Source organism: Chiroxiphia lanceolata, chromosome 5 (assembly GCF_009829145.1).
Source record: "Chiroxiphia lanceolata isolate bChiLan1 chromosome 5, bChiLan1.pri, whole genome shotgun sequence".
In the NCBI taxonomy this organism is placed as follows: domain Eukaryota; kingdom Metazoa; phylum Chordata; class Aves; order Passeriformes; family Pipridae; genus Chiroxiphia; species Chiroxiphia lanceolata.
The window spans coordinates 24,435,733-24,462,764 of NC_045641.1; the positions used below are offsets into that span (position 1 = coordinate 24,435,733).

At 46.2% G+C, this 27,032-nt stretch overlaps 2 protein-coding genes across 2 annotated transcripts; both read left to right on the forward strand.

Annotated features, from left to right (window-relative positions):
* Nucleotides 1–6,690: 6,690 nt before the first annotated feature.
* Nucleotides 6,691–10,287, forward strand: LOC116787239 (ankyrin repeat domain-containing protein 7-like). The gene is made up of 6 exons (XM_032688687.1): nucleotides 6,691–6,997; nucleotides 7,429–7,543; nucleotides 7,790–7,963; nucleotides 8,052–8,158; nucleotides 8,866–8,956; nucleotides 9,900–10,287. The coding sequence occupies exons 1-6, from the start codon at nucleotides 6,780–6,782 to the stop codon at nucleotides 10,077–10,079; spliced, it is 885 nt and encodes a 294-aa protein (XP_032544578.1). The 5' UTR covers nucleotides 6,691–6,779; the 3' UTR covers nucleotides 10,080–10,287.
* Nucleotides 10,288–10,315: 28 nt separating this feature from the next.
* On the forward strand, nucleotides 10,316–21,775 carry LOC116787236 (ankyrin repeat domain-containing protein 26-like). Its single transcript, XM_032688683.1, has 8 exons — nucleotides 10,316–10,339; nucleotides 10,806–11,087; nucleotides 11,783–12,018; nucleotides 13,024–13,156; nucleotides 14,356–14,637; nucleotides 15,261–15,496; nucleotides 16,147–16,363; nucleotides 21,362–21,775. Exons 2-7 carry the CDS (start codon nucleotides 10,851–10,853, stop codon nucleotides 16,346–16,348), a joined length of 1,326 nt encoding a protein of 441 aa, XP_032544574.1. The 5' UTR covers nucleotides 10,316–10,339; nucleotides 10,806–10,850; the 3' UTR covers nucleotides 16,349–16,363; nucleotides 21,362–21,775.
* Nucleotides 21,776–27,032: the final 5,257 nt, after the last annotated feature.

The following is a 27,032-nucleotide window of genomic DNA, read 5'->3' on the forward strand; positions in this document are numbered from 1 at the left end:
CCTATGCAAAAAAAGACATGGATCATTTGAAAGTCAACGCTCTTTCACTGGCTATTCTGTGTTATGAACAAGCACTTTGCTTCCAATGCTGAGTTCTTTTAACTCTTTGACCCTTGGTTTTTAGACAGAGAAAAGGCAGAAGACATCAGAGGTCACATAGACTACTGTGTTGCCAGTGGGGTTTTGTGCAGTGATGTCATACATCTTATAGTCAGTGACAACACTGCAGGGTTTTTGGAGGGGGAGAAGGGGATTGCTGAAGTGAAGGGGGAAGTGCAGCCTCACTGGGCTCCATGGGTGGTACTTCTTTCTAGAAACAGAAAGGGGTGATCACAGCAAGTGAGAGGTTTAGTCATCACCAGGTGACCAAGGAGATTGTTTCCCTGGGGGTGTATCAGAGGTACCATCTGCAGATCTTAAGGAAGTGGTCTTGGAGAAAGGAGCCTAATGCTGATTTTGACGATTAAATATTTAGGTTGTGTGGTTGCATGTCAAGCAAGGTCAAGACAAAGGGACCTGTTGCCCAAACTATCCCAATGAAAACAGGATGAGTAGCCTGCCTATTAGATCCCAGGCACTGTGGGGACCAGAATAACCACAGTGACTAATTGTGATGGGAGGCACTCATGAAACACACATTCCCATCAAAATATGGCTTTTTATTTTAGAGGTTCCACAATCATAGCGCAGTAGAATTGTTTAGGTTGTAAACGACACTTCAGATCATCAAGTCCAACTGTTAACTCATCGCTTCCAAGTCCACCACTAAACAATATCTTCAAGTGTCATTTCTGCACATCTTTTTAATACTTCCAGGGATAGTGACTCAACCACTTCCCTGGGCATAACAACACCTTCTGTAAAGTTCTTCTTCTTAATATCGAATCTAAGCCTCCCCTGGTGCAACTTGAAGCCATTTCATCTTGTCCTATGGCTTGTTATCTGAGAGAAGAGACTGACACCCACTTGGCTACCATTTCCTTTTCAGGTCACTGGAGAGAGCAATAAGGTCTCCCCTCAAGTCTCCTTTTTTCTAGGCTAAAAAACACCGGTTCTCTCTGTTGTTCTTCATAAGATTTGCTACCTTTCAGGATACACCCCTAAATCAGCAACAAGGCATCCATATGATCATATAATGAGCAACCATATGATCATATGTGCTTAAATAACTCAAAACTCATTAAGTTTCAGAAAAGCAGTGATTTTGAGCACTCCTGATGTTTTACTTGACAGCGAATACTTCTCCCAACCTGACCATTCCAGCTAGTCTCCTGACCCTTTGTCACAACAGCACAGTCAGCAGCATGGCTGGAGAGTTGCACTTTGCTGCTTGATGGAGGAGTCCTACAACAAACAATTTTGTATCATGCATAGAAAGATGGCAAAAAACACATATGGAAAGCAACAACACATTTCTGAGAACACAGCGAACGTTCTCTTCACTCAGGGGAGTTTATTCCTTTCTCGGGCAGCACAAGCAGGAAGACAAGAGGGCAGCACAGAAGCCCTGTCCAAGTATGTACTTTGCCTTTGGAAAAGCTGCATTAAGTACCAACACTGCTTAATTCTCCACAACCCCCTGCATCAAGTTCTGGTTTAAAGTTAGCTAGCAAAAAAAAAAAAAAATTGTAGTTGGAGCCTCACAGGAGGTTTGGGGCTCCATAGAGTTCAGAAATCTGTCTGCAAGAGACTGTGAATCTCTGAGGATAGTGAAAGAGAAGGGGATATGGGGAAATCCTTTGCCATTTGAAAGGATTTACACTGCAAGACTCCTTGTTGACTATGGGACACACCATGTCATTTAAACAGACACTTAAAGAACACAAAATGACCTCATCAAGGCCTGGGGACAGGCACACTGTGGAAGTCACTTGGGAAAACACTGGCACGAAACGCTCCTTATCATGGTGTTATAAGTAATTACCACTAATTACTTATGGTGTTATAAGTTTTCCAAACATACTGGGTGCCTCAGTTTAATGAGACTGAAAGTGTTTTGCTAAGGAGGGCGAGTTAGGAGAGACTAAACTCCTCTCTCTCAGCAATTGTAAATCCGAAATTAAGAGGCTCCAATCAAGAAAGTATGGAACAAAGAAAAATAACAACCCTTTATTAAAGGATATATATGTATTGGCAAAAGCACCAAAAGAACACAAAAACAACTAAACAATAATCCTGCACCCAAAAAGTCACCTTCACAAAAAGGAAACAGTTTGATACTTCTCTGTCCTCCGGCGCGATTCTAATGACGGTCGGCAGGGGGCGCTGTTGGATCAGTGGAGGAGCAGAGCCTGCGGTTGCTCAGTGTTGGTCAGCAGGGGGCGCTGTCGGGCTCTGGTGGTTGCCGTGTGGGGGCCCTGGAGGCGGGAGAAGCCGAAAAATGGAGATTTTCCCACCCACCGAGGAGGGGAAGGGGAAAAGGGGAAAGAAGGGCGGTTTCTTTCCCACTAAACTCACGCTGTCTGCGGCTGGCTGTGTTCAGGACTCCCCTTTTTTTGTCAATGAGCACAAAACTCTACGATGAAATCTGAGCAGATTTGGGCTGGAGGCAGAGCAGTGCACAGGCAAGCCGAGGCTGGAGAGCAGTCAGATGACCAGGTTGAGAGCAAAACGGCCTCAGAGCTTTTTCCAACACACACCCCCCTTGTGGGAGGTGACTGAGCTGTGGACAGCTTGGGCCCTGAATTTGAGTGGTTGCAGCTGCGAGGTTGTAAAGGAATGTGAACACTGAAGTGAGAAGAAGATAAACAAAGACGATGGAACTACCGAACCACAGAGGCAGCTGGACATCTGTAACAGCTCGTTTGGATACATGTCCGGAATAAAAACAAGTGCCAGAAACATTCAAACACACAAAATATCTCTTATTACAGTGAGAATAGTAATAATAATATTAAACTTAGCAAAAAGAATCAAAAACTAAAAAAAAAAAAGATAAAAAAAAATTACTACCTTATTGGGTGGCCTTAAAAAACAAATGCTACAAACAGCATTTATAACACAATATTAACTAGTAAAAAGAGAGTTAAAAGGGATACCAAAAAGGGATCTTAACACAATATTATGGATAACTATTAACACGATATTGGTTAGTAAAAGGAGAAATCAAAGGAAAAATACTATATGAACAACTTATTTATGTAAAAATATTCAAGAGTAAAAGGGGAATTAAAGGGACACTAAAAGAGATATTAAAAAAGTTTGTTCTCTCGGTTGCTTCCTATCAATAAACTGTGCTTACCCACACAGACAGGCCAGGACTGTCAGGATCTGCAGCAGCTGGTCGGTACCCATGCTTAGCGGGTGTCCCAGCGGAGCAACACAGTCTCGGTGACACGATGAGCATCGCTCTACTCAGCAGTCTCGACACCCCATTTTTATCAGTTCCACATTACACTACGTAGGGCCAATACACAGTATAACGTGATGCCTGAATGGCAGCCAAACACCGCCTAATCATTACCTAATGGCAACAGTCTGCGCATGCCCTACTTGCGAGGCAAGGGGCGAGCAACCCCTGCCCCCATAATCTTCCTCCCATCATCATCTTTCTCACCCCTATGTATGACCTCTACCATTGTGTTTCAAGGGTAGATGTATCTATCTTGCAACGTGTAGCAAAACCAAGGAAGAACTCAGCTCTGATAATAGGGGATATCAAGCTGACTTGCTAAAAAGCACAATGGACCTTACAATTAGCTTGTGCCATGAAGTTACATTGTACCATACTCTAGCTGGTTTCACATCCTAATATGATTTCTTTCTCACGCCTCTATGCTCCATTGATCATCTAATTCAAAAGTACCCCCTTACAACATCCTAAACTGCTGAGTCACCATGAGTTGCAGAAGCTATAGAGCAATCTTGACATGTTTATGTAGTAAGGGCACCAATGGTGGTGAAACACACTGGCTAGGGGAGACTATAAACTAACAATGTTTATATGAAATAAAGGTCTTTCTGTGTGAAATCCCAGTGTGGTGTATGTCCCAACAACAGCAACATCTTGCCTCCATTAAGGCAAAAAGTGAAGTGCCACTTTCCAAGGAGAGGAGGGGAGAAAAAAACTCCTCACACACACACACCCAACCCCAGAGAGAGCTATTAGGCTGGAATGTAGTTCTGCCAGCCAGCTCCTTTGTGTAGGTAATCACCCAAAGCAGAAAACTGTCCTTCCCATTCAACATTCCTCCCCCACATACAGCAGGGGAAAGAAAATTTCCCTTTGGTTTTTTAGAACAAGTAAACCCATGACACTGGGGAACAAATCCCCCAATGTATTTCCCCCCATCTCTACACTGTCATCTCCTTTGAACACTAGGCTGGGCAGTGATTCTTACTGTCATTGGATCTCTGTGAACACAAACGGAGCTGTCCTTGGGGGTTGAATGACTGCAAGGGTCATAAATTAGCATGCATTAAGGACTTGTGCTACACATCCCAGCAGCTGTGCCACAAGGAACTATGTTACTGGTAAGTTTCATTTAATCTGGCGCAGTGCTACAGACAGAGCCCATTCATCCTGGTTTTGCACCTACTAATTTTCTTCACATCAAAACCCCCTTTCCATACTTGTTGGGTTTAACAGCCTTTGCAACACCTTGCAAAGCAAAATGACACAAAAGAGCTGGTTAATATTCAAGGATCACTTCCATCAAGCTCAAGAGAGTTTCATCCTAAAAAGCAGGAAGTCAGGTAAAAATTCCAGGAGGCCTACATAGGTGGCTTGACAAGGAGTTTCTTGTTCAAATACAAAAAGGAAACTTAGAGAGAGTGGACGCAAAGAAAGATAGCAGAAATGTTGTCTGGGTATGCAGGGATGAAGCTGATAAAGCTAAAGCCCAAATGGAACTGAATCAGACCAGTGGTGTCAGAGACAACAAGAAGGACTTCTTTAAGCATGTAGGTGACAAAAGGAAAACCAGGGAAAATGTAGACCCATCACTCACCAAGATGGGGAAGCTTGTTACACAGGACAGGAAAATGGCAGAATTACTGAATGTCTTCTTTGCCTATGTCTTTCCTAGCTTTTCCCAACCTTTAGGGATCAGGACAACTGACTCTAGGAAACCCTATTCCAAAAGAGGACTTGGACTAGAGCACCTTAGTCTTTCTCTCTGCCCTTGATCTGAGTGTAAATGAGTCTGGCAGACATCTTCAAGGCTGAAAGAGAAGCCAGGCCTGAAGGTCGAGCCAGAGCTCTCCTCTGCTCCTTTCAGCTCTGCTCGCAGCTGCATCCTCAGCCTGTCCCAGAGCCCAGGCAAATGTGTCCCCTTCCTCCGTGAAGGCTTGAAGCACAGTCGTGTTAAGATCATAGCCTACAGGTGAGCTATTGCTACTAATCAGTTGACAGACTCTTCCAGTGCTTTAGAGCCATCCTCTTTGTGTTCCGGGCAGAAGATCATAGTGGGTGAGCTTCTGGTAGCCATAAGACACAGGCAAATCCCTGATCCTGTGGGAAGCGGACCGGTTTGTAGCCCACAAAGAAAAAGGGAAATTTCTTCAGCCTGCTTGTGGTGCATTGTAGCGTCTCTCCCCTGAGAAAGCTGGTGCAGAACCTCTGGGCCTTCACTTTGTGTTGTCATTGGGACAAACTGGGACAAGACATGTTTGAAAGTTTCTTCCTGCCTGCTGTGTGCTACCCGTTGGCTGGTGGAGCAGCAGAGCAGAAATTCACTGTTGGCATCTGGCAAAGCAGCAGGTGACAGCAGTTACGAGGGGGGGGGGGGGGTGAGGTGTCTGCTCTTCAAGAGGGACAAGGCAAAGGAGTTGGGGAATTGTCCTGGTGTGGTATATTAATATAATATAAAAGACACGACCCAGCAGCTAGTTGGCAAGCAGTCAAATCTGTTTATTGAAAAGAAAAATGCTCCTTATAAACCCTCTGGAGGACATGTGACCACCCGACCAATGACAGCACAACACACACTGCTCATGTGCCCCAATGTGCCGTCCAGGGACTTCAGTTCCCAGAATTCTTCCCTCCCTATTCTCAGGACACATCCCCACATCCTGGAATTCTGGCATGGCAGGCTTGGAGCACTCAGTGGGCATTTCTTGAGAGCTGTGGTGGCCCCCACCTGCTTGGGTTAGGATCCCACTTCATCCTGAGCCTCATTTCATGGAAGTGTGTCCAGAGGCAGCCCAGCCACAGGCTGAAGCAAAAACCCAGAGCAGGTGATGCGGGAGCTGCTCCAGCGCCTACCACAGCCTCCGGCCCAGTGGGAGCAGCCTGGGCCCTGCCCCAGGGTGCCCTGAGGTGGGGCAGTGCCCACTCCCGCCGGTCGCCCTCACAAGGCCCAGGCCGCCTCCTTCCCACAAGGCCCAGTAGCGCCGCCCTCCCTCCTGCCCCGCCCTGCCATGTCCTGCCCGGCCTCACCCTGCACCGTGGCCTCTGCCACACCCCACGGTGACATGCTGAGCGTTCCACCTGTCATTGTGACACCACAGGCACCAGTCGAGCACAGCTTTGTTGGTGCCCGGAGCCTGCGCTCAGAGCTGCTGTAGCCTCTCGGGGAGCAGCAGCACATCCCGCTCTGGGAGCATTTCGCGCCTGTATTGCCGTCTTGGTAGCTGCAGGCCACGACCGCTGCACAGGGCGACCTTGTCTGCCTTGTGCTTTATACCCTGTGCCCATCCTTATTCTCATCCTTGTCCCTTTTGTCACCCTCACCCTTAACCTCGCCCTTGTCCCATTCCTCATCCCTACTTGGTGCCCAGCAGCCCCCCCGCAAGGGGGCTTCTTGCACTTCCTGCTGCTGGTAGCTCCAAGCAGGGCCATGCCGTGGCTTCTCAGCAAGAAGCGACGGCAGTCGTCATCCAACACCACCAGTGGGCAGCCCTGGGCTGCCACCAGCTCCACCAGTGCCTCCGAGCCCACGGAGAAGGGGCTGGGCAGGCTGCACCGCGCAGCCGCCCGCGGCGACCTGGCCTGGCTGAGACACTGGCGCTGGTATGTCAAGGTAGTCGGCATCGACAGGAGAGACCAGGAGATGCGGTGAGTTCTATGGGATGCTGATGGCACACCTTGGCTTCTCCTGAGCCAAGCTACAGCAGTCCTCGGCAGCCCTCTCTTAAGGACAAGGCCTGAAAAGTGAGATTTGCCCTGTCAGCTGGGAGAGTGAACTCTTGAGCTTTTCACTGCTTGTAGCTGCCGTCTGGGCTCCAGCGCTGTTGGAAACGCGTGTTGCCGACCTGCCGCTTCGCCGTAGTCTCTCTGCAGGGCTGTTCTGCAGCTGCTCAGCTCTCACCTCTTCTCTTCTGCCCTCTGGCTAATCAGCACAGGATTGCAGCAGAAGCAGCAGCAGCAGCAGAGAGCAGCTAGCGGGAGGAGCAGAGTCTGGGCAGGGTCCCCAGGGTACTGGGTAGAGACACAGCTTTGGTTCATCCTTTGTCTGTCTAGTTTAAGAGTGTATGTTTAATTTTTAGGACACCTCTGCATCTCGCTTCGGCAAATGGCCATGCAGATGTCGTTAGATATCTGCTAAGAAAGAACAGCCAGCCGAATCTCGCTGACAACTTCAAGAGAACAGCACTGATGAAGGTGTGTGGAATGCCTTATGATCTCGTAGGCGGGGATTAGTGATGGTGTGTTAAAGGGGAGGTGTCTGGCAGGATTCCTTGCATCGCTGGGCCATAGAAACATGCATATTGCAATCGGCGTGGCATAGGCCTCTGTTAGCTAATCGTTGAAGATGGTCTTTTGTCCTAGCGTTCAGGAGCTGAGGAAGTTGTGACAGAGGGGGATGTAAAAGTTGGAAGTCTTTCCCTTTTCGTGTGTTGTTCCCAGGCAGTACAGCAGGAGCAGGAAGAATGTGTTGCTATTCTGCTGGAACACGGTGCCGACCCGAATCTGGCAGACGCTGACGGCAACACTGCCCTTCACCTGGCTGTCCTATCTAAAAATACAGCTGCAGCAGGGCTGTTACTCGAGCATAATGCCGACAGTGATGCTCAGAACCAGGTAACCTTGGCACGTGGGTAAAGCTGCTCTTTCAAACAGCTGCGGAGCTTGTCTGTGTCTTTCTAATGGCGATTATTTGTCCTTTTAGTGGGGATTTACTCCCTTAAAACTTGCAGCCCTCCAACAGCATGAGGAGATTCTGGAGTGCCTTCTGAAAAAAGCAGCTGACAGGCCTGCTCAAGCCCAATGTGAAAGGTGAGGGGTTTGTCAAAACAGCACACGGGTCTTCTCGGTAGCCTGCAAGCGTGACCGAGACGAGGGGAGTGGCAATGAGCTTGGAAAAAGAAGGAGGAGCCACATGGAAGCAGTTCCCTGTGTGACTGGTAAATGCGGGTCTGCACTTGGCTGCTCTCGTACCCTAGGGGCTCTCGTACTTTGCCCACTGAGGTCTGCAAGAAAGCGTTGTCTGTGGTGCCCTCTCCCCACACAGACCCAGAGCCATCAGGAAACTTGCCAGGAGCTCAGCAGCATGGCTGCTCTGCAGGAGAGGGAGGTTTAAGCCAAGGCACAGTTGGTGCATTAAGTGCTCTGAAGGGAAGCGTTGAGAGAAAGAGAAGCAACAGTGTCCGAGGGGACACGAGGGGCTCCAACCGCACATAAGGAGAAAACTTCCTGCCATGTAGATGGTCAGGCGGTCGAACGGCTTGCCCCGGGAGTTTGCGCAGCCGCATCTGTGGGGACTTTGAAGAGCAGTGCAAGGAGCCCCGAACAGCATGGCCTGACCTTGTAGTTGAGGCTGCTTTAGGGAGGCCCCTTCTAAGATAAATTCTCCAATGCTTCCATGTACTTGGCTTCGCTTTCACGGAGCTTGTAGGAAAGGGGGGAAGAGCTCTTTTGGGAACAAGCAGGGGAAAAATGATGCGGGATCAGACATGTTTCAGATTAAATCTTGGATGCTTTAGGACTGCTTTTGTGGTTACTGGAACCCATGAGGCTCACCTGGAGGAAGATAATCTGCGCTTGCAGGAGGACTTGGACAGGGCTGACACGGAGGTATGGAAAGCCTGTCCCTACAGGGATAAACCTGGCAGTGCCTGTTGCTTCCTATACATCATGAAAATGGACAAAACAGTATTCTGGGACCCAGTATGACAGACACCTAAGGAAGTGGCAGTTACATCGGGCTTTGATCTGCCTCTGGCCCTCTGGCCCCCTGCCCCACAACCCGCCATGCTGAGGCAGAGCTGCCTCTCCTCAGGGCTTCACCCGTGACCGGCCAGGGGGGTTGGGGTTCCTCTCTCTCTGCTACATTCAAGATTTTCCTGGTTTAAGAAGATTCCCCACACACCCCTGGTATGATTCTCAACTCCAGGGCAGTCTGTGGAGCAGTTCATCTGGCTGCCTTTGCTGAAATGGTGGTCATTAGCTTGTCAGTGATGCCATCCTTCCTGGTCCCACCACACTGAAGCAGAGCCACCTCTCCTCAGGCATCCACTGCTTCCTGCTTAGGGGCTGCTGGGCACCTCTCTCTGTGCTACAGTCGGGGTCATTCCCACTTAAGAAAACTCCCCATGCTCCCCCAGTGCAATCCTGGGCTCCAGAGCACATGTGCCAGAGCACTTCACCTCTGACACTTGCGAGATGCCTTCCTTTAGGAAGATGAATTGTTTCACTCATCTTTTCCTGGAGTAGCAAGCAAGGGAATACAAGAAGCGTCACAGGTCACAAAAATGGTCCGAGGGGCAGTGTCAGTGCTTAGAATCGTGCTGTAGGAAAGCAGTGGAGGGGTGGGAGAGGCTGTTGTAAGAGGACAAAGGAATAGAGCTTGTGTTCATTGAGTTGTAGAAGTGAAGCTTTGAAGATACTTGAATTGATTCCAGTTCTTTGGGCAGAGGGTATGCACACATACATGCAGCACCTGAGTTCTTCAGCAGCAGCTGGCTCCTCTATGTAAAAGCTCACCTGACAACTGTGGATTCTTACCGTGATTTTACAGCTGCGGGAGGAGGAAGAAAAGCGTCTTCAATCTGAGCATTGCGTTCGTGACTTGAAGACTGCCTTGGATGATAAAGAAAGAGAAGCAATAACTTCTTCCCAGAAACTGCAGGACCTCCTGTTGGCATCTTCCGAGACTAATAGCACTCTAAAACAACTGGAAGAACACGTGCAACAGTAAGAGAGTAACCCAGTGAAGCGAGGTGTCTGTCGCTTTGGGGGATTGGGTGGAAACAACGGGACAGTCAGTTGGATTTTGAAGGACACTTCTGCTGTGGATTCTGTTACTTAGCACAGTTTGTCTGGAACTGGATTTTCTGGTAATAAGACCTGTATTTCTTCTTAAGCTTTGAAAGCGAAAACACCGGATTGGAAGCCACTGTCCAGCAGCCAAGCGATAGCACTGAAGTCCTTCGGAGAGACCTGCAAGCCTCTGCCTCAGTAAGCTGGTCATAAATTTCCCTTTTTGTGACTCTTGAGCCTAGTTGCCTATTTCTGGGGCAAAACTGTAAGATGAAGTTTTCCTGGAGAGCCTAGGGGAGCTCAGTTTCTGCCTTCTCCTCAGTAGAGGTTGCTCAGAAAGCAGCCTGGTCCTTTCCCCAGCTGCTACAAAAGCCCTGAGGGCATTTGCTGTGCTGGACACTAGAGCAATTCTTAGATTATAAATTATGAGTTTCATCATGAGCTCCAAGGGACCCAGAAGTATCGCTCCCAGAAGTGTCTCACAAGTTTTTAAGTAGTTGTAAAGTTTCTTCTTTCTGTCAGGGAATCTTTCAAGTGTTTTCTATGCTCGTTTCCAGCAGATGATAAATGCAGTTATGATGGCCACCCTCTTTAGAGGTTTTCCCAGAATTCACTGCCTTCAGATCATGCTGAGTTTCCTTTTCTTTTTTTTTTCTGTGTACAGGTTGGTGAACTTTCCCAGCAGCTGGACATCGAGCCTAAAACAGGCATGCAGCTAGAGGCCCAAAACCAGACTTTGCAAGAAGAGCTGCCCACTCTGCATGGGATATATGAAAAACTGGGGAAGAGCAAATGCCAGTTGCAAGAAGAAGTGACAGAAGTCCAGCATGATTTGGAGACTTTCGTGCTGGATGGCAGCCAAACAGCACAATGTAAAAGAGAACTGGAAGAACAAGCTGACCAGGAAACAAGTCAAAAGCTACAAGACGTCAGTCTCGTTCTGCAAGTAAGTGAATTTCTCACCAGTGTCCACAGGCGCTACGTAAACTTCTGTTGTGGGCATCGTTTTTGGTATTTTTCTTTTGCTCCTGTATTCTGTGTGTTAGCTTCTGCCTTTCCTGAAGGCAGTGGGAGAAGGCACTATGGTTGGGCAGGAGGGCTGTCATGGGTGTGTAATGTGCCGGCAGGTCCCTGAATCAAAAGCCTGCCCAAGGCAGATTCCCACTTTGCAGTGCTTGGGGGGTATCTCTGTCCGCTGGCCTGGTTCTCACTGCTCATCCTTCAATGGGTTTTGCAACTGCCAGCTGTCATGGCCAGACCTACAGGTGCTGCTTTGTCCTTGTAGGGGGGGAAGGTGCTCAGAAAAGGAGTCACTTAAATTCCAGGGGTGGGGGTGAGGGGGTGGAGGTGGGGGATGCTCTTATTGTCTTTGAAGAATCCTTTTCGATATACCCTGTCCTACAGATACAGTGTCTCTTCATTAAGAGCTTTGAATAAGAGTGCTGATTTGGGCTTCTTTCCCAATGAAAAGAACTATTTGCCGTGGTAGCTCCTGAGTTCTGCCTTGGTTGCTGCTGGTAGTGAGGAGGCACAGCTGCCTCTCTGAGTAAGGCTGGGCCCTTGAAACTGGATACGTGCAATTTTCTGCTGGGCAGAGCTCTCTTTTTCTCGTGGTGGTTGAAGGTGCACTGTCTCCCTCAGGCACAGGCAGCCTACCAGCCTCGATTAGGACAAAACGGAGACAGTCATTGTGATCCAGTGAGAATCCAGTTAGAAGAAAGAATTAGAGAACTCGAAAGTGAATTGGACAGGGTAAAAAAAACCCAACAAGAGAGTGCTTCTCATAAAGAAGCAACGCGGGGAGAAATAGAAATGTACAAAGACCTGTATCTGGAGGAACTGAAAACTAGAAGATGCCTAGACAAGAAAGTGGAAAGGTAAGTCCATGTTTTTTTGGAGTGGTAATAAGAGACTCCTTTTTCTTCATGCATTTTCCTTCTAAATGCATTGTCTACATCTCACCAGCATTATTGCCCTACATTGGCCAGCAGGGTCTGATGTAGTTGCCAAGACACTCTCCTTGATATTTGAAAAGTCATGGCAGTCGGGTGAAGTCCCAGGTGACGGGATAAAGGGAAACCCACTGTACCCATCTTTGAAACGGGTAGGAAGGAGGGCCCTGGTAACTGCCAACCTGTCTGCCTCCCCTCTGTGCCTGGGAAGGTCATGGAAAAAATCCTTCTAGAAGCTATGTCAAGGCACATGGATGACAGGGAGGTGATCTGAAACACCAGCACAGGACTGATGTCCTGAGGGACATCAGTGAGACCCCACCTGGAGTGCTGCATCCAGCTCTGGGGTCCTCAGCAAAGCAAGGACCTCCACCTGTTGGAATGAGTCCAGAGGAGGCCACCAAGGTGGTTAGAAAGATGAAGCACCTCTCCTATGAGGAAAGGCTGGGACAATTGCAATACTTCAGCCTGGAAAAGAGAAGGCTTTGGGGTGACCTAATTGTGGCCTTTCAGTACGTGAAGGGAACCTACCAGAAGGATGAAAAGAGTGCGTTTAAAAGAGCATGTAGTGAGAGGACAAAGGGGGGGGGAATGTCTTCAAACGGAAAGAGAGCAGGTTTAGGTTTGATACTAGGAAGAAATTGGTTACTGTGAGGGTGGTGAGGAACTGCAACAGGTTGCCCAGAGAAGCTGTGGATGCCCCATCCCTGGAAGTGTTCAAGGCCAGGTTGGATGGAGCTCTGAACAACCTGGTCTCGTGGAAGGTGTCCTGGCCCACAGCAGGAGGCTTGGAACGAGATGATCTTTAAGGTCCCTGCCAAACCAAGCCATTCTATGCTTCTCTGATGTCTGTGCTGCTTATGTGAGACTGTGGGGAAAAGGCTGGTTCTTCCTGTGTTTCATGGTTTTCTTAACTAATTTGCTGGGCAGGTTGGAAAAGCTTCTGAGGGTAGATAGGAGGAAACTCAGGGCTAATGAAGAGAAAGAAACCCAGTCCCAGCTGGAAGAAATGAAGAACAGATATTCTGAAAAGGTCAAGGAAGTGGATAGATTACGAACAGAGGTGAGCTGCGCTTTGGGTGGGGTTTTTTGGTTGTGATGTTACTTCTTTTGAAACCTGGGAGATGCTTTCCGTATATTTCTTGTCATGTTGATCATTTTTTTTTCCTTGGCTGCATTTTGGATGTGATGGGCTTTTCTTAATGCTCCTTCTGCTGTTACAGTAGTAGATGACTATAACTAATACGGAGGTCATTGTCATTATGGGTAAAGATGCAAATGTTAAGGGCAAAGCAGTAGGTGTAAGGGCTCATGGAGGCCAGGCTGTCTTGCAGAGGAAGGGCAAGCCAAGAGTGGCAGCCAGCCTGGCAGGGTGTATGACCTCACCGGCCAGGGAGCCCTCCTACAGGTCCTCAGCAAGAAGAGCAGAACAGGTCTGCTGACAGTAAGCGGGGTCAGCCAAGAGTGCAGATCCCCTGGCTGGGCCTTAGGGATGGGCAGGTCTGCCAGCCTTGCAGGACATCACATCCATGGGTTGAGAGCAGTGGGGCCCAGCTCAGGCCTGGCTGCAGCTTGAGGGAGGCTGTGACAGCATCATCTGGGTCTGACAGATGAATTCCTGCCCTGGAAGAGAGGAGAGGAACACCTCACAGGGCACAATCAGCCCCTGAGCCCTGTCTCAGGCACGAGCTGAGCAGGAGGCACTTGACGTTTTGCTTTTCTCAACAGTGTTGTTGCTGCCCAGGGCACAATGAGGACAGGTGTCTCCCAGGGAAAAATCTGTAACTTATTGCTCACAGGTAGCTGTTTCAGCCCATCTTGTCACAGGGACTCAGAAGGACTGTTCCCAGCAGTGGTTTTGAGGCTGCTCTGCCTGTGCAGTAGTGGCATGTAACCTTTGATCTCCTTCTCCGCTCCTTACTCAGATTCGTTGCTAAAGTGGCCATCTTTCAGAGCTACACATGGGTTTGGAAGGCATCACTGTAGAATCACTTACTGCCTTTGCAGTGATTCCTTTTGAGTCCAGAAGCTTGTAGCATTTTTGCACGAGGAACTCAAAAAGGATGGGAACCTGAGGAATGCTGAGACAAATGAGGTGAAAGCTCTTCTTGCTGGAAAAGAAGAGCCTGGTTGCACTTTGTTTCTAGTCCCAAGCCAGCAGATGATGAATATTGTCTCCCTGGCCACCCCCTTTTGGGATTTCCACAGAATTCACTGCCTTTACATCACGCTGAGTTCCTGTTTTCTTCTTTCTGTCTGCAGGTTGCTGAACTTTCCCAGCAGCTGGACAGGGAAAGTAAAAAGTGCACGCAGCTGGAAGCCAAAAATCAGGATTTGCAAGAAGAGCTGTCTACCCTGTGTGGGAAGTGCGAAAAACTGGAGATGGACAAATGCCAGCTGCAAGAAGAGCTGGCAAAAGTCCAGCACCATTTGGAGACTAACATGGTGGATCGCACCCAACTAGAACAATATAAAAGAGAGGTGGAAGAACAAGCAGACCACGAAATAAGACAAAAACTCCAAGAAGTCAATGAGTTTTTGCAAGTAAGTGAATTTCTCACCAGTGTCCACAGGCGCTACGTAAACTTCTGTTGTGGGCATCGTTTTTGGTATTTTTCTTTTGCTCCTGTATTCTGTGTGTTAGCTTCTGCCTTTCCTGAAGGCAGTGGGAGAAGGCAATATGGTTGGGCAGGAAGGCTGTCATGGGTGTGTAATGTGCCGGCAGGTCCCTGAATCAAAAGCCTGCCCAAGGCAGATTCCCACTTTGCAGTGCTTGGGGGGTATCTCTGTCCGCTGGCCTGGTTCTCACTGCTCATCCTTCAATGGGTTTTGCAACTGCCAGCTGTCATGGCCAGACCTACGGGTGCTGCTTTGTCCTTGTAGGGGGGGAAGGTGCTCAGAAAAGGAGTCACTGAAATTGTGGAGGTGGGAGATCCTCCTGTTGTCTTTGAGGAATCATTTTCCATATGCCCTGTCCTACAGAGAGAGTGTCCTTTCATTAGTAGTTTTGTATAATAGTAGCTCCAGGGTTCTGCTTTCATTGCTGCTGGTAGTGAGGAGGCACAGCTGCCTCTCTTAGTAAAGCCTTGAAATTGGGTACGTGCAATTTTCTGCTGGAGAGAGTTCTCTTTTTCTTGTGGTGATTGAAGGTGCACTGTCTTCTTCAGGCACAGGCAGCCTACCAGGACAGATTAGAAGAAATCAGAACCAGTCATTTAGACTCACTGAAAAAACAGCTAGAAGACAGAATTAGAGATCTTGAACGTGCACAGCAAAGGACAAAAAGCAACCAACCGGAAAGACCTTTTCAAAAAGAATCCACCCAGGCTGAAGTGGAAAAGTACAAAGAGCTCTATCTGGTGGAAGCAAAAACCAGAAAAAGCCTAGCCAAGAAACTGGAAAGGTAAGTCCATGCTTTTCTGGACTGGTAATAACAGACTCCTTTTTCCTCGTGCATTTTCCTTCTTAAATCCCTTTTTTACATCTCACCAGCATGATGTGTGAAAGCAGAACATGGCATATTTGTAGGGAAAGTCCCTTAAGACCCTTCCCTTCATCACACCTGTCTTCCTTTCTCTTTAAGAGTTCCAGCAGTAACACCACAGTAGCGCCATTATGGCATTATTGGTGTCTTTTTCAAGTTGATGTTGTTTTAGCAGGCAGTCTTTTTGCCAGTCTCTAATCTCCTCATCCTGTGTGTGATAGAAAAGATGAATCTTGTGCCCTTTACTGTTTGAATAAGGAGAGGCCTCTCGGAGAACAGAGTTGGATTCTGTGAATCAAAAATAAGAACGCTCTTTCTTGGCTTCTGCTTTGGCAGCGGGTCTGAGGTTTGAGCTTTCCTTGAGAAAGGAACACTTGCACTCCTTGTAATAAGTGTGATTTCTTAGAAACAGGCCCTCCGAACAAGCTCAGATCAAAGGATGTGCTTGTTTTGGACGCTTTTAATGCCCTTGGCTTTTAGAAGTCGAGTAGTAGTCAAGGACATGGAGGGTAACTTTGCAAAAGCCTTACTGCCAAAGATGACTCTCTGTGTGCTTCTTAATGTTTCAGAGCTGATGAGAGACTTGCAGAGGCCAACATCAAGCTCCTCTTGGAGCGCCATAGAAGCAAATCTGCAGTCACAAGCAGTGCTGTCAGCGTACATCTGGCTGCAAGTCCACTTCTGCATTCAGCTGGCCTGGGATATCTTGGCAACAGTTTGGGACTGAACAGAAGTCTGGGTCTCAGAACACCACCCAGACATCTGTGGTAAAGCCGAAGATTTTAGGTCATCAGGTTTGTACCATCTTTTTGGTAAAGAGCACTGTGGGGCACAAACCCCCCACCTAAGTTCTACACTAAATTTACATGTATGGTATGTGTGACCTATTTCAAGTGGCTAATGTCACCATGAGTGCCAAATGCCACCAGACATCTGTGAGACACCATTTTCTTCATCATTGATCTTTGTTCTAGCAGTTTCTGCACTGGACCTTGCTTTAATATGTTACTATGGATAGGAGGCATTTGTTCCTGTAGTTCCTGCTACGTCTTACTACATGAAACAGCAGAACTACCTACTCCTTGGGAAGTCTTCACGGCCTTCTAATTGTGCAGCAATGCTGCAACCTCTGCAGTAGCACTGGTCCAAGTATGCCCTGTAATCAGCAGTCAGTGTGATAGCGCATCCCTTCCAGAATGCAGAGCATTATAGCAGGAGACGTGGAAACCACACACCAGTAGTTGTAATCAGCGGGACAGCCACGTAGCATGGGATTGAGGCATGGCCAAGCTTCTCTGTTGAGATAGTGTGTTTAGTTGTTGGATGAATGTGAGAAGCATTTGTTCACTTTCAAGTCCATCTCAGTTCACTGGTCCCCTCACCTCCATTGGAAAGAACCCATTTCAACAAGGTGTCAGCATACAGCACCTGGTTGAAGACAAAAACACCAAGGAGATGAAAAGGGGCCAAGCAGTGTAGGTAATGCGTAGCAGCGGCAGTTACAGACAGGAACTTTTCTGTACCGCTCTGAACACGTTTTTGAGGGTAGAGGCATGGACAGGCATTACGGAAGGAACTCGTGAGGTAATTAGTGCTGTACCATCTGCACAGAGGAACTATTCTGCAGGCAAGCACTAGAAAGGAAGCAAACTTCAGGGACCCAATGCAAAAGGGAGAAAAGGAGAAGACCAGGAGGGGCAGGGAGCACGAACAAGTGAGGGAAAGAAAGGACAGAGAGGTGGCAGCAAGATGTTAAAAGAAGGAAAAGGTAGAGGAGGAAACCATTCCTGTTTGAGGAAAAAAGCTGCCCCAGTTAAAATGAAAAGAGTTGACAGCTGTGTCTTTTTTGAAAAAGAACAGGGAAAACAGACAATGAAGGGAAGGACAGTGGGAGTACCCAGTGCTTCCTAAAACTGAATTACAGCAACAGTCTTCAGCTTGTCCTTTCCATTCTGATTTTCCAGAAGAAAACTCTGGGCATCTCAAAGTTTTGTCAGTATCAAGACAGATACCTTCATTGCTTTCCTGGCTTCCCTGAAGGATGTTACAGAAATTAAACATTTCTACAGATTATTTCATGGCTCATTGTTTTATCCAGTTGCTAATTTATGCAGATGTGTAGTTCAAATTGCTACATAGGCTGTTTCAATGCTTTACAACAACTGCTTCCCAGATCTACTTGTGGAAAACAGTTGAGTTGATTCCAAGAAAAGAATGCACTAGATCTGAGAATGGTGATAAAGGCCTCACTCAGCGTCCTGACTGCAACAGCACCCATACAGTTTCTTTTCAGGCCACGTGTGTCTCACAGCCTTGAGCGTACTCTCAAGGAAGTTGATGAACAACTACGTATGACATTTCCCCCCTCTTCAATGACGGATGTCTGGAGGGGTTTTGTTTCTTAGTTTGAGGGCTTGCTTCGACCCCAACATTTCCCCTTCCTATTGCATTTTTGTTGGTAGGACTTAGTCCCCTGAAGTTCTCTCTGACCTTGGCTGCAACCTCTGGAGACAATTAGTTTGTTGTCAACAGAGGAGCTGAGGATAGTTCACTCTCACTATACACAGTTGGTCTTCTCGGGATTTGCTTCGAACTCTACTACCATATCAAGTTCTAAAGTTTTCTTCCTCGAAGGGGTGTGACTAAAACAATGGCTTAATCAATTGAAATCTAACCTCTTAACTCTGAAAATACTATGTCTTCACTGTGTATTTTCTGTTTAATTCTAGGCACGACAGGAAAGGGATGCAAAAATCGCTAGAGAACTTCAACGAGGTAATGTGTCATTATGTTAGGAGGTTTTTAAGGGAAAAGGTGACTATTTCTAACACTTGACAGCTCTCGAGCCATTTTTATCAAGTTCCTGTGATAAGTAGGTTTTGGGGTTTTTTTTTCTGCTAGCTTTCCAGTTGAGACTTGAATGTGAAAACCTCCTGCTTCCCAAAAATGTTGCGTACAATGTTATGCAGTTGCCTGGAAAAAGCCAAGCGCAAAGAAACCCTTGGCTTAAGCTGAAGTTACCCTTCACTAGAGTTCATCTCAAGCACAAACAGCAAAGCAGCCACAAGATAAGTATAAGCTTCAGCCATCACTTCCCCTCCCATGTAGACCGATGGCATTCAGCACTAAACCGCACCATACCCATTCTTTGCTGTTGGTTCCTGATTTTTGCTATGATTCTATGATTCATGGCTTCTCTTGGTAGCTTAGGTGGTGCAGTCTTTTTTGGAATAAGCAAGAAGATAAGTGACAAAAAATAATCTGTCTTTAGGAAAAGATTATCCAGTACTTTTTCGGCAAATATCAGTTCAGTGCTTGCCGTACGTAGCATAAAACATGCTGTAGAATTTGAGGCCAGGTGTCCAAAGAGGAAATGCACCTGTTCCATGGTAATTTGCTCCTCCAGAGAGCAGAGTTACTGCTTTGCAGTGCCTGGTGCTGTGTAGTAGTAGTGTGCCAATAAATCACTGCTTTGGACATAAAAGGAAAGCAGAGACTTCGAGTTGAAGAGGTCTACAGGGGGCTGTTTAGCACGGGAGTCATTTGTGGATTGCCTGAAGATGTTCAGTGTGTAGCCCCCGGAATGTCTTCCACTTGCTTTAGAAATGCTGTTGACGGATAAGCAATTGTGGAAAAAATGGGTTTCTTCCTTTGCACCTAGCCCTTCCATTGTTATATTCCCTTGGAAATTCTAAAATCTCTGTCTGGATTGCAGTCTCTCATGTTGCCTGTCATGTTCTTGCCGTGCCTTATTTTGCCCTGTCTGCTGTAAAAGTAACACCAGGAATCTTGTCACTTTTCCCCCCAGCCACTGCTAAACCTACAAGTGGATCTGCTGGATCTTCAGAAAATCTTCATGTGGACCAGGGACGCAGTCTCAGTGGGAATAACAGGTTTGCCACTCTCGGGATGAGGGTGTAGAAATGGCTCACTTAGGGAGGTGGGTTAAGGCTTATATAAGGTAGGGGTAGAATTTGCTAGAAGAAAGGGAGGGACTAGGGCGGAGCATGCAAAGTGTAACTATATAAGGCAAAAAGGGGGTAGGGTTTATCCATTTTAGGGAAAGGGTGGCCATAAAAGGAAATACTGCAATGCAGCAAACGTCGGCCAATCAGGGAGTGGGGCCTAAGGATACAGAAATCAAGAGCATTTTTCATACAACAATTTCAGGGTACAAACATGGGAAAAACTACAATAAATGTTTAGACACAACTGTAAAACTTGAAACGCATTAGGTCTGAACTTCTTGACAACTTCATACAGGGGTTTCATCCTCTGGAGGGTCACATATTTCTTCTTTTTTTCTCCAGCTTTCATATGCAGCAATGGCCTCACTCCCGACAGACCAGGATCCCCTTTCCAGAGTAATGGAGGAGCACCGTGATTCTTTAATCAAAAATTACCGGATTTGAATGAAATGCTATAGAGAGGCTCTGCAAATCATTCAGTGTTCACAGTGAGTCTATGATTTCCCATCCCCCGCTTCAGATGTGAAAACATGTTCCTTGCAGTCGGAATGTAAACTCCTAAACTCTATTGAATGGATGTCAAGCACATTGCACTTACCTGTTGGTTTACTGATGCATAGCTGGTGTCTTGGTTTCTTATGCATTCACAATAAGAACCACATCCATTTTTTCTGCCTAATAGATTCACTGATCTTGATTCTTGAGCATGAAAGAGCTCAAGTCCTCGCAGCCATCATTGTGATTCAGCAAGAAAACAGAAGAAAGAAGTAGAGATCTCAAAAGTCAATTGGACAGGATAAAAAACACCCAACAAGACAGACCTCTTCAAAAACAATCCACCCAGGCTGAAGTGGAAAAGTACAAAGAGCTCTATCTGGTGGAAGCAAAAACCAGAAAAAGCCTAGTCAAGAAACTGGAAAGGTAAGTCCATGCTTTTCTGGACTGGTAATAGAAGACTCCTTTTTCCTTGTGCATTTTCCTTCTAAAATCCCTTTTTTACATCTCACCAGCATGATGTGTGAAAGCAGAACACGGCATATTTGTAGGGAAAGTCCCTTAAGACCCTTCCCTTCATCACACCTGTCTTCCTTTCTCTTTAAGAGTTTCAGCAGTAACACCACAGTAGCACCATAATGGCATTAGTGGTGTCTTTTCAAGTTGATGTTGTTCTAGCAGGCAGTCTTTTTGCCAGTCTCTAATCTCCTCATCCTGTGTGTGATAGAAAAGATGAATCTTATGCCCTTTACTGTTTGAATAAGGAGAGACCTCTCGGAGAACAGAGTTGGATTCTGTGAATCAAAAATAAGAACGCTCTTTCTTGGCTTCTGCTTTGGCAGCGGGTCTGAGGTTTGAGCTTTCCTTGAGAAGGTCAGGGTAGGCCAGCGTTCTTATGGAGGTGACACTTGCTGCTCCTTGCACTTAGTGTGATTTCTTAGAAACAGGCCCTCTGAACAAGCTCAGATCAAAGGATGTGCTTGTTTTGAACGCTCTTAATGCCCTTGGCTTTTAGAAGTCGAGTAGTAGTCAAGGACATGGAGGGTAACTTTGCAAAAGCCTTACTGCCAAAGATGACTCTCTGTGTGCTCCTTAATGTTTCAGAGCTGATGAGAGACTTGCAGAGGCCACCACCAAGCTCCTTTGGGAGCATCATAGAAGCAAATCTGCAGTCACAAGCAGCGCTGTCAGCGTACATCTGGCTGCAAGTCCACTTCTGCATTCAGCTGGCCTGGGATATCTTGGCAACAGTTTGGGACTGAACAGAAGTCTGGGTCTCAGAACACCACCCAGACATCTTTGGTAAAGCCGAAGACTTTAGGTCATCTATAGCAATTTGAAACTCGGATATCAGCACAAAAGGATTATGTAGCAGGCCATGGACAACAGGGGCTGAAAGAAATCCCACCACCAGAGGATCGGATGCTTCTTCACAAGACCTACTGATATTTAACTATGTTGATTGGCCTGGTTCCTGCAGCAAGATATGGAAAGACTTTGTGATGATGATATCAGACTACATAGAAACCCCTTTGTTCTCTTCCCCACATGTAATCCTTGTTACAGGAAATATTAACCAATTGTGTGACTGTAGCAGAAAATTGTGTAATCCTCTAGTTAGCATAATCCATCCCCAACTTAGCATAATCCATCCTCCTCATAAACATGTCCTGCCCCCAAGACCCTTAAATTGTGAGATGCGTGTTTAATAAAGATTCCAGTTTTCACCCCCAAACTTGGGATCGATTAGTTATTGACCTCCTACAAATGGCGCCGTGTGTGAGGCCGAGAGCCCCAGCTTCTAATAATTAGGAGCTTGCAGTCCAGAGCTGACACGGCATTGGCAGAAGAAGCGGCTCCTTCTCTCCCAGTGGAGGTGCGTGGCTGAACTTAAAAAATGGAACATGCACAGAATTCGTCACACTGCAGCAGGACTGCAAGTGAGCAGCTACGAACTAGAATGGGCAGAGCGCTGCCGGCGGAGAGACCCAGAAACCAGCCTATCCCAACTCCCTCACCTCCAGCCAAGACAAAAACAAGGGAAAAAAAAAAAAAAAGGCGAAGAAAGCAAACAACTGGAATGCAGTGAAGCTGGTGAAGACACCCTTCCATAGCTAACAGCCAAAATTGTTTTTAGATGAATGCCTGGACATAACAAAGATTTTATTAATTAGCTCAGACACCTCAATCAGCAAGTCTTGGTTTAAATAAGTGATGACGTCTAATAATGTAAACAAATTCAAGAGTAACCTTGCTAATTGTTTTCTAAAATTGTTCACCTAGATAGCAGTCCCTAGTAGAATGAAGTTGTTGTGTTTGTGAAAATTTTTACTAGGTTTTGTAATAACTATGACAAGTTCTCCTTAGATCCAAAGCCAATTAACATCGGGAGATGCATATTTGCTTTGAAAATAGGGGGAGTGTATATTACCTCTGAACTATAGGAATGTTTATAAAGGAATTATATGGTTTTGAATTTTAAATTGAACATGAGGCAGAAATATGTTTATGTTTTACAGGTTATATTCTCATCAAAGTAGTCATTCTCTTTTACCTGGTTAGGGGGAAAAGATTTGTGAAAGAGCTTTTCTATAGTTTACCACTGGTCACTGCATGAGATGTTATGAGATCTACCATTGCATAAAGAGTTTATAATTAACTATCTGAGATGTTCAAAAAGCTGTACTAAATTAAAAGTCAGAGATGAGGTCTCAGCCCTTATCACATGTTTGAGGAAAATGACCAGCTCAGTGACAAAGCCCAGCCTCTTGCTAGTAACAGTCTACTCTAGAAGGATTTAACTCTTTGTCATTAAAAGTATTTTGCACGCGGAAATTCTGTTGCAATGCTCCGGTGAAACAGGTTGGATGAATGTAGATTTGCCTTTCCAGTAACCCAGTTGCAGAGCTTCATAAATATTCACAGTAATGTGTGATGCAGCTCCCAGAGCAACCATCTGCCTCTTAAGAACCTTTTAACATTATTTCTTAAAATAGCTGTGAAAATGGTTACAAACTTGTGTTACAAATAATCTTTTTAAGATAACATAGTTCTCTCCATATGCAAAAAAAGACATGGATCATTTGAAAGTCAACGCTCTTTCACTGGCTATTCTGTGTTATGAACAAGCACTTTGCTTCCAATGCTGAGTTCTTTTAACTCTTTGACCCTTGGTTTTTAGACAGAGAAAAGGCAGAAGACATCAGAGGTCACATAGACTACTGTGTTGCCAGTGGGGTTTTGTGCAGTGATGTCATACATCTTATAGTCAGTGACAACACTGCAGGGTTTTTGGAGGGGGAGAAGGGGATTGCTGAAGTGAAGGGGGAAGTGCAGCCTCACTGGGCTCCATGGGTGGTACTTCTTTCTAGAAACAGAAAGGGGTGATCACAGCAAGTGAGAGGTTTAGTCATCACCAGGTGACCAAGGAGATTGTTTCCCTGGGGGTGTATCAGAGGTACCATCTGCAGATCTTAAGGAAGTGGTCTTGGAGAAAGGAGCCTAATGCTGATTTTGACGATTAAATATTTAGGTTGTGTGGTTGCATGTCAAGCAAGGTCAAGACAAAGGGACCTGTTGCCCAAACTATCCCAATGAAAACAGGATGAGTAGCCTGCCTATTAGATCCCAGGCACTGTGGGGACCAGAATAACCACAGTGACTAATTGTGATGGGAGGCACTCATGAAACACACATTCCCATCAAAATATGGCTTTTTATTTTAGAGGTTCCACAATCATAGCGCAGTAGAATTGTTTAGGTTGTAAACGACACTTCAGATCATCAAGTCCAACTGTTAACTCATCGCTTCCAAGTCCACCACTAAACAATATCTTCAAGTGTCATTTCTGCACATCTTTTTAATACTTCCAGGGATAGTGACTCAACCACTTCCCTGGGCATAACAACACCTTCTGTAAAGTTCTTCTTCTTAATATCGAATCTAAGCCTCCCCTGGTGCAACTTGAAGCCATTTCATCTTGTCCTATGGCTTGTTATCTGAGAGAAGAGACTGACACCCACTTGGCTACCATTTCCTTTTCAGGTCACTGGAGAGAGCAATAAGGTCTCCCCTCAAGTCTCCTTTTTTCTAGGCTAAAAAACACCGGTTCTCTCTGTTGTTCTTCATAAGATTTGCTACCTTTCAGGATACACCCCTAAATCAGCAACAAGGCATCCATATGATCATATAATGAGCAACCATATGATCATATGTGCTTAAATAACTCAAAACTCATTAAGTTTCAGAAAAGCAGTGATTTTGAGCACTCCTGATGTTTTACTTGACAGCGAATACTTCTCCCAACCTGACCATTCCAGCTAGTCTCCTGACCCTTTGTCACAACAGCACAGTCAGCAGCATGGCTGGAGAGTTGCACTTTGCTGCTTGATGGAGGAGTCCTACAACAAACAATTTTGTATCATGCATAGAAAGATGGCAAAAAACACATATGGAAAGCAACAACACATTTCTGAGAACACAGCGAACGTTCTCTTCACTCAGGGGAGTTTATTCCTTTCTCGGGCAGCACAAGCAGGAAGACAAGAGGGCAGCACAGAAGCCCTGTCCAAGTATGTACTTTGCCTTTGGAAAAGCTGCATTAAGTACCAACACTGCTTAATTCTCCACAACCCCCTGCATCAAGTTCTGGTTTAAAGTTAGCTAGCAAAAAAAAAAAAAAATTGTAGTTGGAGCCTCACAGGAGGTTTGGGGCTCCATAGAGTTCAGAAATCTGTCTGCAAGAGACTGTGAATCTCTGAGGATAGTGAAAGAGAAGGGGATATGGGGAAATCCTTTGCCATTTGAAAGGATTTACACTGCAAGACTCCTTGTTGACTATGGGACACACCATGTCATTTAAACAGACACTTAAAGAACACAAAATGACCTCATCAAGGCCTGGGGACAGGCACACTGTGGAAGTCACTTGGGAAAACACTGGCACGAAACGCTCCTTATCATGGTGTTATAAGTAATTACCACTAATTACTTATGGTGTTATAAGTTTTCCAAACATACTGGGTGTCTCAGTTTAATGAGACTGAAAGTGTTTTGCTAAGGAGGGCGAGTTAGGAGAGACTAAACTCCTCTCTCTCAGCAATTGTAAATCCGAAATTAAGAGGCTCCAATCAAGAAAGTATGGAACAAAGAAAAATAACAACCCTTTATTAAAGGATATATATGTATTGGCAAAAGCACCAAAAGAACACAAAAACAACTAAACAATAATCCTGCACCCAAAAAGTCACCTTCACAAAAAGGAAACAGTTTGATACTTCTCTGTCCTCCGGCACGATTCTAATGACGGTCGGCAGGGGGCGCTGTTGGATCAGTGGAGGAGCAGAGCCTGCGGTTGCTCAGTGTTGGTCAGCAGGGGGCGCTGTCGGGCTCTGGTGGTTGCCGTGTGGGGGCCCTGGAGGCGGGAGAAGCCGAAAAATGGAGATTTTCCCACCCACCGAGGAGGGGAAGGGGAAAAGGGGAAAGAAGGGCGGTTTCTTTCCCACTAAACTCACGCTGTCTGCGGCTGGCTGTGGTCAGGACTCCCCTTTTTTTGTCAATGAGCACAAAACTCTACGATGAAATCTGAGCAGATTTGGGCTGGAGGCAGAGCAGTGCACAGGCAAGCCGAGGCTGGAGAGCAGTCAGATGACCAGGTTGAGAGCAAAACGGCCTCAGAGCTTTTTCCAACACACACCCCCCTTGTGGGAGGTGACTGAGCTGTGGACAGCTTGGGCCCTGAATTTGAGTGGTTGCAGCTGCGAGGTTGTAAAGGAATGTGAACACTGAAGTGAGAAGAAGATAAACAAAGACGATGGAACTACCGAACCACAGAGGCAGCTGGACATCTGTAACAGCTCGTTTGGATACATGTCCGGAATAAAAACAAGTGCCAGAAACATTCAAACACACAAAATATCTCTTATTACAGTGAGAATAGTAATAATAATATTAAACTTAGCAAAAAGAATCAAAAACTAAAAAAAAAAAAGATACAAAATAACTACCTTATTGGGTGGCCTTAAAAAACTAATGCTACAAACAGCATTTATAACACGATATTAACTAGTAAAAAGAGAGTTAAGAGGGATACCAAAAAGGGATCTTAACACAATATTATGGATAACTATTAACACGATATTGGTTAGTAAAAGGAGAAATCAAAGGAAAAATACTATGAACAACTTATTTATGTAAAAATATTCAATAGTAAAAGGGGAATTAAAGGGACACTAAAAGAGATATTAAAAAAGTTTGTTCTCTCGGTTGCTTCCTATCAATAAACTGTGATTACCCACACAGACAGGCCAGGACTGTTGTCTGGGTATGCAGGGATGAAGCTGATAAAGCTAAAGCCCAAATGGAACTGAATCAGGTCAGTGGTGTCAGAGACAACAAGAAGGACTTCTTTAAGCATGTAGGTGACAAAAGGAAAACCAGGGAAAATGTAGACCCATCACTCACCAAGATGGAGAAGCTTGTTACACAGGACAGGAAAATGGCAGAATTACTGAATGTCTTCTTTGCCTATGTCTTTCCTAGCTTTTCCCAACCTTTAGGGATCAGGACAACTGACTTGAGGAAACCCTATTCCAAAAGAGGACTTGGACTAGAGCACCTTAGTCTTTCTCTCTGCCCTTGATCTGAGTGTAAATGAGTCTGGCAGACATCTTCAAGGCTGAAAGAGAAGCCAGGCCTGAAGGTCGAGCCAGAGCTCTCCTCTGCTCCTTTCAGCTCTGCTCGCAGCTGCATCCTCAGCCTGTCCCAGAGGCCAGGCAAATGTGTCCCCTTCCTCCGTGAAGGCTTGAAGCACAGTCGTGTTAAGATCATAGCCTACAGGTGAGCTATTGCTACTAATCAGTTGACAGACTCTTCCAGTGCTTTAGAGCCATCCTCTTTGTGTTCCGGGCAGAAGATCATAGTGGGTGAGCTTCTGGTAGCCATAAGACACAGGCAAATCCCTGATCCTGTGGGAAGCGGACCGGTTTGTAGC